Raw genomic sequence first — 16327 nt, 5'->3', positions numbered from 1 at the left:
AGCCAGGGATCGATGGGAAGGCAAATTCTTTACCACTGAGCCACCTGGGAAGCCAAATATACGGGATGAACCCACAAATACAGTCCATAATACATTTGGGGTGACAGATGAGAGAAAGCTTTGAAATTTTCAGGAAGTACTTGCAAACACCTAATACTTTAATACCCATCTCTAGGAATTCAAAAAAGAAGCAACTATATTCAAGTGGTCATTCATTTCTGCATGGTTTAGAATGTAACCGTCACTCACAGCATTAATAAGTTAGCCAATTCTGTACTATAAATGAACATAAAAATCTAATAGTTTAAAATTTGGGGCTGTATGGCAAAGATTATTTCCACTTTTAAAAAGTAATGCTTCAGATGAAGGAAAGACTGTGAAACCATAAGAGAGACAAAGTCTCTGTGTGTCACAGGAGATCTGAAATAACACAAATGCCAACTAAAAAAAATTCAAGCTAATTCTGAAATAATGAAGTGAGGATACAGGTACACAGTTTGCGGCAATGCTTGCAATACTTCATTTCCAGTAACTGAAAGTAGGATCAAAATTTTGAGCAGATATTTCCAGGTAAACTATGTGCAGAGCAAATATATAGACTCATTAAACATGGCTAACTTCAAAAATTAAATCTGGCTGATCATAACAAATCAAAATTGATAAATTTTTCTGGATGAATTTCAAATATGCCAATATAACATTTCTACATTGTGAATTAAAAAACAATTCATAACAATTCTACAGACCATATACAAGTTTATTTAAATAATTTAAAACTTCACAGAGAGCTAATTTATAAGTACAAAAATAGATGGTTTAGCAACCAAATACAAGCACCACACAGAAGCAGATTACACACGCACCACCAGTCTTTGGAAGATGAAGGCAACATTAATATCTCAAGTAATTTTATGAGAATACTTTACTTATATGACAGATGTTTCTAAAACATCTTAAAATATGCAGGGCCCACAAATATTTCAAAGTCTTCCCTTCAGTTTTCTCGTCAATATATTAATGATTCTTCTTAAATACTGTACAACAATTAGTCTAGATTGACAAATGAGCTATCGAAGCCACTATCTTGCTGGCTAGACAGAGGAGCAATTAATTTTCTCGAAGGCAGCAGACACACGGCAGGTGGTACTGTACTGCTCAGTTTTTTGAATTCTGACTTTAATGTATCAGCTTTATGATGAGGTGGGTGTCCAAGAGTCATGCTGCTCTTCCCTGGCTGGGAATATGTGGTTTCTTCTGACAGGTCTGGAGCATGACCACTCTGACATTTCATAGGCTGACGAATCATGTTTTTTTCCTCTGAGTCTGAAAGACAGCTGGCTGCTGAAAACTGTTTGAAATTCACAGTTTCAACGAGCGAATCCAGAGTGTCTTGCGGCCCACCATGGAAAAATGACCCTTCATGACTGATGTAGGGTAGAGTGGCAGCGTTGGCATACCAGCCTGCAGAATCACAAAGGTCCCCTCCATCCTTTACTGGAATTTCCTTAATACCCAAACTCGGACTTTTCTCAGATGCAGCATTTTCACTTTCCATTAGTGGATTACATTTATGTACTTTTAAGCCAAGTTTTTCATTAGGACTTCGAAAAGTAATGTGTGTGGATTCAGACTCAGAAAGATCAGGGGTATATCGAGATGAAGGTTCATTTCCGAAGGTTCCAAGGAAGGGGTGTGTGTTTGAGTGCCGGAGTGATTCAGAGCCAGGATCACCAAGGAGGTCTTTCTTCTTTTGCAAACCAAAGCTTCTGTCATCTTCGCAAGGCACAAACTCGGGAGAAACACTCCTTGGCAAAATGTCTACATGTTTGTGACTGTTATCCCTGAACTGAAAGTCCAGATGTGACTCTCGGGAACACACGGGCTTTCCGTCCCCACACTCTGCATCCTCTAATCGCCTTCGTAGGTTACAGGCAGCCCTCCTCTTAGGCACTTGGTTGCACATACTTCTGGAGATCGTTTTTAGACTGTTTGATTTGCTTTCCGTGTGACATGGTATATTCTGATTCACATCATTTCTTTTTGATTTTTCAACTCCAGTCAGCCTCTCTGAAGTCAGAGGCAATAATCCTATGTACAAGGGAACACAAAATTAGGGGGAAACAGAATTAGCAGAAAATTAACAGTGAAAGAGGAGGGGGAAAAAAACATGTTTTTATATATTTCCAAGCAATGCATATATATTTTAATCATTCTCAAAGAAAAGACATCAATGCTGGACATTTTTAAATCTTCTCATATATATATATATGTAAAGCTGAGTAATTTTGCTATTGAAATCTATTATTATTATCCAGCTGATCTATTATTTTATGCAATAGGTGGTACAGCATTTCAATAGCCAACTGCAACATTTCCAACTTGCTCTGATGTCAAGTATGGAGTTTCTGATGAAGAAAATCTGCTGGAAGGACCCCCACCCCAATTCAAGACACACACACAACACATTCTTTCAAAGCTAAAACAGTTTCTGATTTAATTAGCTAAGACACTAAATCTGATCAGAGGCAGAACTCCACAATGCATAGAATCAGAGGCATCATATGTCGGAGTTAGGTACTTTGGCCCCTAAAATCCATATAAAGGGTTTGCAAGTGCTGGGAACATTAGACCAAATCCAGAAAACTTTTCATGTTATATGCCATTGCCCCTTTATAGCCAAGGTTCACATCACCATTCCAAAATTTACACAAATAATCTTTGTGCATCTATTTGAAGGATGTTTACCAACATTCAACTCAGGAATTCCTGAACAACCTTTGCTTCTCGCTTTCCAGAAGTTCAACTGAGCTTTGGGAAAGCTTCTCATTTGTAGCTTCTTGGGAAGCTGTACCTTTTATCATTATGAACTTTCACTTTGGTCAGTTTAATGTTAACCCTCATTTACCTAATACTGTATTTAACTCTATAATTTATCTAATATCAATCTACATTGCTTGGTATATCACTCTCTAGCCCTGTATTTTGAATTATTGATGATGGTCTTATCTGAAATAACATATGTCTAGAATTTTTTAAATTGTTTGAAAATTATGCTCTTTTATTACTGAGTTTAAGCAATTCATGTTTAGTGTGACTGCTGTTTCAATCTACTATTATTTTCCATTTACCTATGCTTTCCAGATGTATTTTTCCTCTATAGATTATTAGATTGAAAACATTTTCTTCTAAGTTTTACCCTTACTACTTTGAAAGTTATATATTCTAATTCTCTATTAGTTAGCCTTAATTATTTTTCTTTTTTCTTTTTAAATTTATTTTTGGCTATGCTGGGTCTTCAGTGTTGTGCACAAGCTTTCTGTAGCTGCAGCGAGCAGGGGCTACACTCTAGTTGGGGTGTGAGGACTTCTCACTGAAGTAGCTTCGCTTATTGCAGAGCACAGGCTTAGGACACACAAGCTTCAGCAGTTGTGACACACAGACTCTAGAGTGCATGGGCTTCACAGTTGTGGCACGTGGGCTCAGTAGTTACAGCTCACAGGCTCTAGAGTACATGCTCAGCAGTTGTGGTGCATAGGCTTAGCTTTCCCCTGTGTTAGCCTTAAATTTTTATACACATACTTAAACTTGTATCTTTCCAGCAAGCTCCAGAGTTATAAGTTTCTGTATCTTCTTCTTGAAAATAATATAAATTTTAGCATATTGTTAGTTTCCTCTACAATATCCTCTTACGTATTTCTGAGGATACTGTATTTTTCTAACATTCTCACATCCTGTTATTAATTCTATTTCTTTAGGTGTAAGCTCTGTTTTGAGGGTCGGTTTGTTTTTTTTTTTGCTATGTCTTAAGTTTGGTTTCTTTTTTCATGTGCTGCTTTCTATAAATATATAGTAATTCACAGTTGAATGCCTATCTTTTAGATGTCTTGAGCACAGTATCTGCTGGATGTTAAAGGAGTTGGAAGTGCAGTGGAAAGGAATGAGAAGCAGAGTAGAAAGACCTAATTGCTGATGCTCTGGGCATGTGAGCTCAGTTTATCCTTGGTGTGGGCAGCCACCTAGAGTACTGCCCTGTTCCCAGACTTTGCTTCTGTTGCTCTCACCCAGCTCAATACTGGGGTTCAGGAAGAGAAGTAAGCAGAAATAAAGAGGGTGCCCCCACCTGGTTCTGGTTGCCCTGGAACACCAATTACCCCATTGGTATACCCTAGGCTTACTACTTCTGGAATATACCACTACCATCCTGTGTGGAACAGTTTCAATATTGCTCCCACTTGTAACTGTCATCTTCTGGGAGCTCTGAACGGAGGTTTCCATCTTCAATCTTAAAACGCCTGTCTTCTTTCAGGGATTTCTCACAACCTCTGATTTAGCAATTATAACTTTCAAAAGCTCAGCTATAATTTCTTCTTTCCCTTCTTCTATATGGTCGCTTAAAATCCTTTCTATCCTTTCTAGGAATAGAAGCAGCAAAATGAACCTGATGGGCAAGTTCAGTCTGCCTACTTGAACTGGAAACTCTACACTGTTTTTCCAGTTTAAGTAAAATACGCATATAATTTGATAAATTAGTTCTCACGCCTTACATTCCCCACTCTCCTACTAAAAATATTAAATATCTAAAAGTAAGGGAGAGAAAAATCTTTCAAGTAACTCATTTTCACATACCTGACTGTGTAGTTTTGCTCTGGGATCTATTAGAAATAGGTGTTTCCAGCAATTTTGCCATCATAGCAAGCTTGCCAGCAGCATTGATGATCTTCTTCTCAGCCCTGTGGGGGAATTCCAGAATATAAAATTAATAGAGTTTAGAGGAAGAAAATGAGTTTCCTTAGCCCCAGGATTTCTGTTTTCCTATATGCTCTGACACCATTAAGAGTAGCACAGGCATTAAGCCTCTCCTAACCCTCTACTCATCATGTAGAAACAGTTAATTCTGTGGCTAAGGAAAATGCTTACAAAATGACAAAATGCTGTCCTGGTACTCTCAGGATGCATTGTTTAGACAGAACTTACCTTTCCTCCTTCCCATCATCCTGCAAAATCTGCTGGAGGCAAATCAAATAATATTTGCGTATCTTTCGGGTGGTTTCTTGACGTTCTCGTAATACCTCTGCTTTTACCATTTCTGCAGCTCTTTCCTTACTCTCCTGAATATAACGAAGCATATCACCTGGGGGCAGGGGGAATCCCCACAAAATGCATGTTTATTGGCAGTTTTTTCAAAATAAGAGAGGCAGACTTCAGACCAATTTTCTGGGAGATGAAGTGACTAGAGATACAGTTTAAATGTTATAGCTTTCCACCATTATTAAAATGGAATATTTCGGTCACCATTTTGGTAGACTAAAAGGAGAAGTAATCTAAAAGTCCACTTAGAAAGATGACAGAACACAAATATGGTCAGAGAAACATAGCCTATCCCCTATGGAAACCATCATATTTTTAAACACTGAGACAAGAAATTATCATTAATATGAGGTGCAGAAATTTATGGATTTCAATTACATGTCAAGACAAGAGAAAAAAGAAATATACTGAAAGCGTAAGGCAGCAAGGAAGAGAGAAGTAGACACAGAGAGAAAGGAGGCAATATAAGCTGGAGAGATTCATAGCCTTCTGTTTACTTGTGCTCTGAAAACCCATGTTTCATTATTTCTTCAATTCTTTCCATAGCACTTATGAATATCCAACTAAATATAATACTATAATCCATGAGAGGTATACAAAATGCTATTGCAGGGTGAGACTTGAGGCTTATGATGCCTCCTGAAATTTACACTTAAAAATAGTTCACAGCTTTCAAGTCTTCCTTTTATCTTGAACTCAATGTGCTTTGATTGGGACTACCACACCGAAGAATTGATGCTTTCAAACTGTGGTATTAGAGAAAACTCTTGAGAGTCCCTTGGACAGCAAGGAGATCCAACCAGTCCATCCTAAAGGAAATCAGTCTTGAATATCATTGGAAGGACTGATGCTGAAGCTCTAATACTTTGGCCACCTGATGCAAAGAACTGACTCATTAGAAAAGACCCTGATGCTGGGAAAGACTGAAGGCAGGAAGAGAAGGGGAATGGCAGAGGATGAGATGGTTGGATGGCATCATCAATTCAATGGACATGAGTTTGAGTAAATTCCAGGAGTTGGTGATGGACAGGGAAGCCTGGTGTGCTGCAGTTGCAAAGAGTCGGACACGACTGAGCAAATGAACTGAACTCAACTGAACCACTATTTAAGATCAACATTTTGTCCTAAATCCAGGGCTACATTCTATTGGTTGAATATCATCATCCCTATTATATTAAGGAGTCTAATTCATAAAGTAATCCCACTCATTATCAGTAAGCTCTTCCTGGAAATTACACATTCTATGCAAAAATGCTAAGTGGAAGACTATTTTTCATTATTTCAAGTGGGAAAAATTTTAATGGAGTACATGTCGATACAAAATATCCAACCAATTTCTCAAATGTAATACACATAAATACACAACAAGTTATCACATAGGATGAAAAAGAATGCCTAAAACTTCACTTTCTGATTAATATAATTATTAACAAAAAGTTAATTTCTTGCTAGTAACATGGACTCTGTTAGACCAGTAATAACAAAAAAGCATATTATCTATACTAAGTGGCATTTTCAAAGCATGATTCTGATGATCTACCAATTATATTTGAAACTTGAGACCTCTCCCACTCATTTTGTTTAAAATGAATGCAAGCTTTAGGAGGCAAATATACATATCTCATACATAAACACTGGTATTGTTCTGAGACATATATACTAATTATGTAATATTGCAGTTAAAAACTGGGAGGTTTTCTACTAGGAAAACAAACCACATAAATGTTCTGCAGGATATATTGCAACACCTAGAGTCAGACACGACTGAAGTGACTTAGCAGCAGCAGCAGTACCACAAAGGACTTGATAAACAAATTTACATGTATGACATAATCCATTATGAAAATAATGAGAAACCACATGTTGAAGCTGAAACTCCAATACTTTGGCCACCTCATGCGAAGAGTTGACTCATTGGAAAAGACCCTAATGCTGGGAAGGACTGGGGGCAGGAGGAGAAGGGGACGACAGAGAATGAGATGGTTGGATGGCACCATTGACTCGATGGACATGGGTTTGGGTAAACTCCAGGAGTTGGTGATGGACAGGGAGGCCTGGCGTGCTGCAATTCATGGGGTCGCAAAGAGTCGGACACGACTGAGCGACTGAACTGAACAGAACAATTCCTAATAACATTAATTTTCTATGGTCTTTAAAAGCTTATGGAAGAAAATAATACTAACTCATTTAAAACTCACATGGCATTTTTGGGGGAACTAGTGATTTAAATTGTAAGATTATGAAATTTTTAATTTAATATTAGTGTCCAAGAAGAAAAATTCTGAAAGCAATTCAAGATGGTGGTATAGGAAATCCTGAATTCACCTCCTACCACATCTATAGCCACATATGGAACAACTGTCTCTGAAAATGACCTGAGAACTAGCAGAAGAGTCACCCACAGCAAAGCAAACATATCAAGGTGAGTAGCAGAGGTAGACACACAGTCTTGTCAAAACCTTCACCTTGGACATGGCATCTCACATTTAGGAATAATAGCACAAAAACAAAGCTTCTCCCTGAGGTGCAAGGGGTTTGAACCCACATCAGATGCCCCAACTCTTGGGACCTGAAACACAGAGATGAGCCTCCAAAACATCTAGTTTTGGAAACCAAAAAGGTTTACATCCAAGAGACACAAAGTGCTGTAGGAAACTGAGATTCCATTCTTATAGGACCCATGCAGAGACTCGCTCAAGTTGGGAACCCAGTGCAAAAACAGCAGCATGATACATGCCTAGACCTTATGTAAAGGAGATGCACTTGCTGATCTTAAAGCATCTGTCAGAAGGGCAGAATCTGTTAGAACTCTCCTGGGATCAGAGGTGCTAGCAGGAGCCATCCTGGCATGCAACTTCTACCTTACAAGAGCTGGCCCTTACGGAAGCATTTTTGCACTCTTCCTCAGCCGTGCTACAGCCATTTGTCCCACCTCTGCATTCCCTGGTCATCCTGACACACTTAACCCAGCAGGTGTGCACAGTCCACATACATCCCGTGAACATTTGGTCTTGGTGACTAGAAGGCTTGTGTTTCTGGGCCCCACAGAAATGAAACAGCTGGAGAGACCATTCTTGGCAATCTACAACCCCCAGGACACAGCACCCTAAACACACCCTAGTCATCCTGAGACCACCCCTTCAAGATTGGGAGAGGTGGCTCTCCTATTTCACATAATACATAGAATTAAACACACAGAGAGTTAAGCAAAAGGAAGAAACAGAAATATGTTCCAAATAAAAGAACCAGACAAACTCCAGAAAAAAACTTTAATGAAATGGAGGTCAGTAACTTACCTGATAAAGAGTTCAAACTAATGGTCATAAAGATGCTCATCGATAAGAATGGATGAACACAGAGGGAACTTAAACAAAAAATAAACAGGAAATACAAGAAATGTTAAAGAGATTCACTTCAGATGTAAGGATATATAAAGGCTAAAGTGAAGGGATGGATCAACATTTCATGCAAATAGAAAGGAAAAGAAAGCTGAAGTATCTACACTTATATCAAATAAAATAGACATTTAAAAAAAGACTATAATAAAAGATAAAGATGGACATCAGAAAATGATAAAGGGATCAACCCAACAAGAAGATATAAATAACATTTATCAAAATTTATTCACCCAACATAGGAGCACCAAGACATATAAAACAGTATGATCAGACCTACAAGGAGAAATCAACAGTGATACAATAATAATAGGGGGATTTAATACCCCATTTACATCAATGGGTAGCTCATCTAGACAGAAAATAAATAAACACTGGTATTAAACAATACAGTAGCCTAGATGAACTTAAAAGATATGTAGAGAACATTTTACTCTAAAACAGGAGAATACACATTTTCCTCAAGTGCACATAGAACATTCTCCAGGAAATAGTACAAGTTAGGACACAAGTCTCAATGTACTTTTAAAAAACTGAAACCATATCAAGTATCTTTTCCAATCACAATGGTATGAAATTAAAAAATCAAAAAAAAGAAACTGGAAAAAGCTCGAATATGTGGAGATTAAACATGTTATTAAATAATCAATGAATCAAAGGAATAAAAAATAAACCTAAAGATAAATGAAAAAAGCAATAAAACATACCAAAATATACTAGATATAGCAAAAGCAGTTTTAAAAGAGAAGTTCATAGCAATTCAGGCCTACCTCAGGAAACAATGTTAAACAATCTAACTTTACACCTAAAGGAACTAGAAAAAGAAGAAAAAAGAAGGGACAAAATTAGTAGAAGGAAGAAAATAATAAAAATGAGAACAAAAATAGAGACATAAAAAAAACAGAAAAATTCCATGACAAAAAAATGGGCAGAAGACCTAAATAAACATTTCTCCAAAGAAGACATACAGATGGCCAACAGGCATATGAAAAGATGTTCAACATCTCTAATTATTGGAGAAGTGTAAATCAAACCTACAATGAGGTATCACCTCACACCAGTAAGAAAGGCCATCATTAAAAAGTTTACAAATAACAAAAGCTGGAGATGGTATGGGAAAATGAAACCCTCCTACATTGTTGGTGGGAATGTAAATTGGTACAGCCACTATGAAAAACATAATGGAAGTTCCTCAAAAAACTAAAATTAGAGTCACCATACAATCTAGCAGTACCACTTCTGGGTATATATCTAGTGAAAACTCTAATTCAAAAAGATACGTGCACCCCCAATGTTCATAGTGGCATTATTCACAATAGCTAAGGTACACAAGCAAACAAAATGTCCATTGACAGATGACTGGAAAAAGAAGATGCGGTATACATATATACATACACAATGGAATACTACTCAGCCATAGAAAACAATAAAATAATGCCATTTGCAGCAACATGGATGGACCTAGAGATCATCATTCTAAGTGAAGAAAGAAAAAGACAAATACCATATGATATCACTTATATGTGGAATCTAAAATATGATACAAATGAACTTATTTGCAAATCAGAAAAGGGAGTTCCCTGGCAGTCCAGTGGTTAGGACTTCACACTTCCACTTCAGGGGGCATAGATTGGATCCCTGGTCCCTGAATTAAGATCCTATAATCCACATGGTACCACCAAAAAAAACTACCCAGAAACAGATTCACAGACATAGGTAACAAATTTATGGCTACCAAAGGGGAAAGGAGGTGGGGTAGGGATAAATTAGGAGTTTGTGATTAGCAGATACAGACTAATATATAAAAAAGAGATAAAAAACAAAGTCCTACTGTATATCAAAGGGAACTATATTCAATATCCTATAATAAACCATAATGAAAAATAATATACATATAATGTATAATATATATTATATATACACATATAGATGAGTCCCTTTGCTATACACCAGAAGCTACACAATGTTGTAAATCAACTATACTTCAGTAAAAAAAAAATTTTAATAAAGGGAGAGAAAAAAACAAGATTTACTTAAAAGAAAAACAACAACAACAAAAATGAAAAAAGATCAATAAAACTAATATCTGGTTCTTTGAAAAAAGAAAACTGACAAACCTTTAGCTAGACTAAGAAAACCCAGGACCAGATGGCTTCACTAGTAAATTCTACCAACCATTCAAAGAAGATACAATATCTACCCTTCTCAAATTCTTGTAAAAAACCAGAGAAAGGGATATTCCCAAACACATTTTATGAAGCCAGCATTACCCTGATACCAAACTAAACAAGAACACCATCAAAAAAAAAAAAGTTACAGGCCAATATCACTGATGAACACAGACACAAAAATCTTCCAAATACTAACAAATCAAATTGAGCAATACATTAAAAGGAGCATACAACATGATCAAGTGGAATTTATCCCAGGGATGCAAGGACTGTTCAACAGTCACAAGTCGATCAGTGCAATATACCACATATTAACGAAATGAAGGATAAAAACATTGTGGTATTGGCATAAAAACAGAGAGATCAATGGAACAAAATATAGAGCCCAGAAATAAACCCACCCACACACAGTTGATTAATTTACAACAAAGGAGGCAAGAATATATGATGGGGAAAGGACAATTTCTTCAAAAAATGGTAACGGAAAAACTGGATAGCCACATGCAAAAGAATCCGAGTGTGCCACTTTATTATAACATATACAAAATCAACTCAAAATAGATTAGGGGCTTGACTGTAAGACCAGAGAGCCATAAAACTCCTAGGAGAAAATATTGGCAGTAAACTCATTGACACTGGTCTCAATGATTTTTTTTTAGACCCAACTCCAAAAGCAGTGGCAATATAAGCAAAAATAAACAAGTGAGACTACATCAAACTATAATGCTTCTGCACAACAAAGGAAACCATCAAAAAGATAAAAAGGCAACCTATTAAATAAATGAGAGAAGATATTTGCAAATTATATATCTAATAGATTAATTTCCAAAATATATACAAAGAACTCACACAACTCAGTATCAACAAGAAACAAACAACCTGATTAAAAAATGGGCAGAGGAATAGATAGGTTTCCAAAGAAAACATAGAGATGACCAATAAGTACATGCTCAACTAATCATCATGGAAATGCAAGTCAAAATCACAATGAGGCACCTCACAGCTGTTGGAATGGCTATTATCAAAAGACCAAGATGTGTTAGTGAGCATGTGGAGGAAAAGAGAAACCCTATGAATTGGTGATGAGAATGTAGATTGGCATAGCCACTGTGGAGGTTCCTTAAACATACTCCAACAGTACAGAGGTTCCTCAAAAAATGAAAAATAGTACTACTATATAATCCAGCAATTTCACTTCTGGATATATATCAAAAGAAAGTGAAAACACTAATTCAGAAAGATCTATGTGAGCCAATGTTCACTGCAGCATTATGTACAATAGCCAAGCTATCCAAACAACCTAAGCATCCATCAGTGGATGAACGGACAAAGAAGATGTGGTATATACATACAAGGATACTACTCAGCCATAAAAAACAACAAAATCTTGCCATTTGTGACAACCTGGGTGGATCTTGAGGGCATTATGCTAAGTGAACTGTCAGAGAAAGACAAATACTATATGATTTCATTTATATGTGGAATCTTAAAAAAAAAAAAAAACAAAGCAAATGAACAGAGAACAGACTAGTGGTGGCCAGAGGGGAGAGGGTTGAACAGTGGGCAAAATGGGGAAGAGGGTCGATAAGTACAAAGTCATGAGGATGAGGAAGTACAGCACAGGTGACTCTAGTGAAGAATACCTTATAGCAGTCCCCCTGTTATCCCTGGGGAATACATCCTAAGACCCTTAATGGATGCTTGAAACCACGTACTGAACCCTATATATACTACATTTTTTCTGATACATACATCGCCTTCTTAACATTTAATTTATAAATTAGGCACAGTAAGAGATTAACAACAGTAATTAGTAAGACAGCAATTTTAACAATTTGATAAAATTATGTGAATGTGATCTCTCCGTAAATATCTTACTGTGCATATTTAATGTCTTTTTCATTTTAACTAAGCACTTATTATCCACTGTATCTGTAACTTTTGCAGCTTGAGGTGTGACAGCAAAACTATCATGAATTGTTTTCTTTCTTCACCATTTCATGAGTAGAAGATCTGTCCTTACTGTAGATCTCAGCAACCTCACCATATGATTTTTTCTTTCCTTATTAAGTTGAGAACTTTTACCTTTTTACTTAAAGGAAACACTTTACAGCTTCTCTTTGGCATATATGAATTGTTAAAATCCCTATTCTTGCACTTTGTGGCCTTTATTAGGTAAAAGAAGGGTTATGAACACAACCACTACGATCTAGTGATAGTGGGTCCAATAACCAAGGTGGGTATGAAGTGACCAAGAGAATATGCTGGACAAAGGGATGATTCACTTCCAGAGGCAGACACAGCATGATGGCTGAGATTTCATCATGCTACTCAAAATGGCCTGAAATTTAAAACTTAATATTTATGCAGTTTTCCACTTCATGTTTTTGGACTACAGTAGACCACAGGTAACTGAAACCATGAAAGTAAAATCACAGGTAAGAGGGGACCATTGTATATTTTGTAACTTTGTATGGTAATGGGGAAACTAGACTTATTGTGGTGATCACTTCACAGCATAAACACCGAATCAATTATGTTACAGGCCTAAAGCTAATATACTGATATATGTCAATTATACTTTAAAATATATATACACATACATTTAAGTCCAAAAAAACCCAAGGATAATTAACAATATAAAAATACCTCTATCCTTGTGCCAGTTCCAAAATTTTGGTGGCAAACCCCAAATTTACTTGGGTAAAATCACCTATTATGACATAATTTAGAAAAGCTATCAATGATCTCTTCTAAAAACAGGTAATATCTCAGATTAAGGTAGCTCAGAAAATTCCTCCAAATTACTACTATTAGTTACAAAAAAGACCCAAACCACCTTAAAACCTTGGACATCTCTTTAAGAGACTTACGCTTAATCTTTTTTACAGCTTTAATGTATTGCCCTCGAAGTTCTTCCAAGGCCACCTCATTGCATGGCAAGCAGGCATTTTCAATAGCTCCTTCTGACAGTGACCTAAAAAAATACAGAGATTAAGTGAAAAATATAATTTGAAAAATATGTATATATAATTTTAAAAATACATATACATAAATATATATTCTAATAAAACAAGCTAAGGTGTGCTAAAAAATTCACATCTGAGGATCTCTACTATAATTATTTAGGAGAAAAAGGCATAAGTTTGGTTACTTACATCACAATAAATCCACATGATGAAAACCTATGCAGTTACTGAAGAGCACATTATAAAAGTATATCTAATGACATGGGGGAAGAGTTTATCTTATAATACTAATAAAAGGCCACAAAGTAGCCTAATAATAATCTCAATTTTTAAAACATGTGCATATGCTATGTTTGTGTGAAAGTGAAAGTCACTCAGTCATGTCTGACTCTTTGTGACCCCTTGGATATACAGTCCATGGAATTCTCCAGGCCAGAGTTAGAGTGGGAGCCGTTCCCTTCTCCAAGAGATCTCCGCAACCAGGGATCAAACACAGGTCTCCCATATTGCAGGCAGATTCCTTATTAGCTAAGCCACCAGAGAAGCCCAAGAATACTGGAGTGGGTAGCCTCTCTCTTCTCTAACAGATCTTCCCAACCCAAAGACTTTAAATAAAGAGTATCTTCTGGGAATAGGGTTTTAAAAGATCTTTTTTTTTTTTTTTCCATACTTTTTGCTACGCAACAATAACAGTAATTGATATTCTTGGTACGATAATATTGATAGGACTGTTATTTTTTTTAAAAAGTAAAGATACTCAGAAATAAACAGTTTCTTTGAAATAGTAAAAGTCTACCTCGGTGGTAGTGTTTTACAAAGTGTTCTCAGTTCTTCTAATTTATTCTTCATGTCATTGTTTTCTTCTATTAACTCTTCAATGACTTTAGTATTCTCTTCTAAAAAAGAAAGTTGATAGTACATTGGTCAATCTCTTTTTCTCTGTCTTTCCCTTAAATCACCAGCATAACTGTTTATAGAGGAGACTGCCAGATGTCCAGTTGTTCCGTGTCAGTTGTTCCCTGATAAACCCAAATCTGACCATCCACTGTTCTATATTCTCAGCACTTTAAATCTGTATTCCATTTTCAACTTATTTTGGGTTACAGACTGTCCCGGAATAAATCTCCCAATTGCTTTATATGCATGTGGTTTGCTTTCCAGTTAGATGGAAGGCTTTATTTAGAAATACAGGTTGCCTAATTCCATGTCCCTCGTGGACCCTGGTATGCAGGCTATGCTCATATAAGCTGATCATTGAACAAGCACCTCAATACAAAATTGAGAGAAAAAAGTTAAGATTAAGTAGGTGCCATTTTCAAAAATAACATAAGATCTTCAACTCTTTGAACTTTTAAAAACAAGATGAGGAGACACTGATGCAGTCCATGTGGCACAGAAGACAAAGCATAAATTTCAGAGTCAGAGAGACACAAGTTTAAGGCCTTCTTACCCACTGGATGAGCTTAGGCAAATTACTTAATCTTTCTGAAACTGAGTTTTTTCATGTGTAAAATGGGGATAGTGTTATCGACCTTGAAGATTATAATGGAAATAAAATAGTAAATGCACAGCACCTTATACAAGGTCTGGCAATAACAATGTTTAATAAATATGAACATGGCACCCCCGTGTTTCCTACTATACCAGCCTTTCAACACACCCTACAAGTTGGGGAATGAATCATTCTGTTCTCCCAGTGATGGATACAGCTTGTATATATCTAAACCACTCACTCTTACTCCATCACTTTTCAATAAATGCTACCATGACAGTGGAAAATGGAATTTAAGAAACAATAAAGCAACCAAAATAGCAAAAATTTTATCAACTAGCAGATTTACATGAACACTAACACTGAAATTATCAAATGGCTTAAATTCTGACCCCGACTTCTTTTATTAGCTTTGCTGTTTTGAGCCAACTACCAACTTTCTTGGATTATTTCTAAGTCCACAAATTACAGAAGTTATCAGTCTCAAAAAGCACTATGTAGAATAACTATTGTATGATCACAAAGTACGGTGCTAAATATTATTATCTGTAAATAACAACCACAACCTACTGCCCTTATCATTTTATTATATAAAACAAATTTCTTGATTTTCATCAAATTTTACAACAGCCTCCTCCACAGGAGGAGAAATTTACCTCCACAGTTGGACAAATTTACTCGCTCTCCAGCCTCTGTTAAAGACCTAAGCAATCACCACGGGAACTATAGTTGTTAAAATTTTTATCTCAAAATTGCTAAAACACTTTCTCTGCCTTAAAGCAATTATGATCTATCTTTAACAGACTTAGGAAGCAGTAATGGGAGTAGGTGGCTTCTTTTGGGCAAAAATATTTACCGAGTGTGCTGTGATGCCAGGTACTATGCTAAGGCTGGGACAGGATTTAATCCTTGTCACCATCACACTCCAAAGGAGAATACAGACATTAAATAACCGCAAGGATGACAAATGTTACAAAACTCATAGGAGCAGTGGGAAATGTCTAACAGAAGAAACTAGCCAAGTCTGGGGTGCTTAGGAAAGCCTCTATAGGGAAATCATGTGCCAAGGGTTTGATGAGTAGGAGTTAGCCAGGCATTGTGACCAGGATGGGAAGACAGATGCTGTTGGTAAAGAAAGAGGTGCACAAAGGCCCAGAAGAGTCAGTGAAATCCCTGCCACAGCTCTGTGAGAGAATAAGAGGGCTGGGCAGG

At 36.6% G+C, this 16327-nt stretch overlaps 1 protein-coding gene across 50 annotated transcripts in view; it reads right to left on the bottom strand.

The window, feature by feature from the left end:
• Nucleotides 1-739: 739 nt before the first annotated feature.
• The window catches only part of CEP152 (centrosomal protein 152), a 96232-nt gene continuing 80644 nt past the window's right edge, over nucleotides 740-16327 (bottom strand). For all 50 annotated transcript variants that reach the window (XM_081508493.1, XM_081508467.1, XM_081508489.1 and 47 more), the window contains 5 exons: nucleotides 14420-14519; nucleotides 13528-13631; nucleotides 4975-5131; nucleotides 4627-4730; nucleotides 740-2088 (listed from right to left, as the gene is read on the bottom strand). In XM_081508493.1, coding sequence (XP_081364619.1) covers nucleotides 1046-2088; nucleotides 4627-4730; nucleotides 4975-5131; nucleotides 13528-13631; nucleotides 14420-14519 — 1508 coding nt within the window. In that variant the 3' untranslated portion in view covers nucleotides 740-1045. The remainder of the gene's footprint in view (nucleotides 2089-4626; nucleotides 4731-4974; nucleotides 5132-13527; nucleotides 13632-14419; nucleotides 14520-16327) is intronic.

This window comes from Giraffa tippelskirchi, chromosome 7 (genome assembly GCF_054371585.1).
Source record: "Giraffa tippelskirchi isolate mGirTip1 chromosome 7, T2T-mGirTip1v1.2.pri, whole genome shotgun sequence".
Taxonomy (NCBI): Eukaryota; Metazoa; Chordata; class Mammalia; order Artiodactyla; family Giraffidae; genus Giraffa; species Giraffa tippelskirchi.
This window is presented reverse-complemented; position numbering and strand designations above follow the sequence as displayed.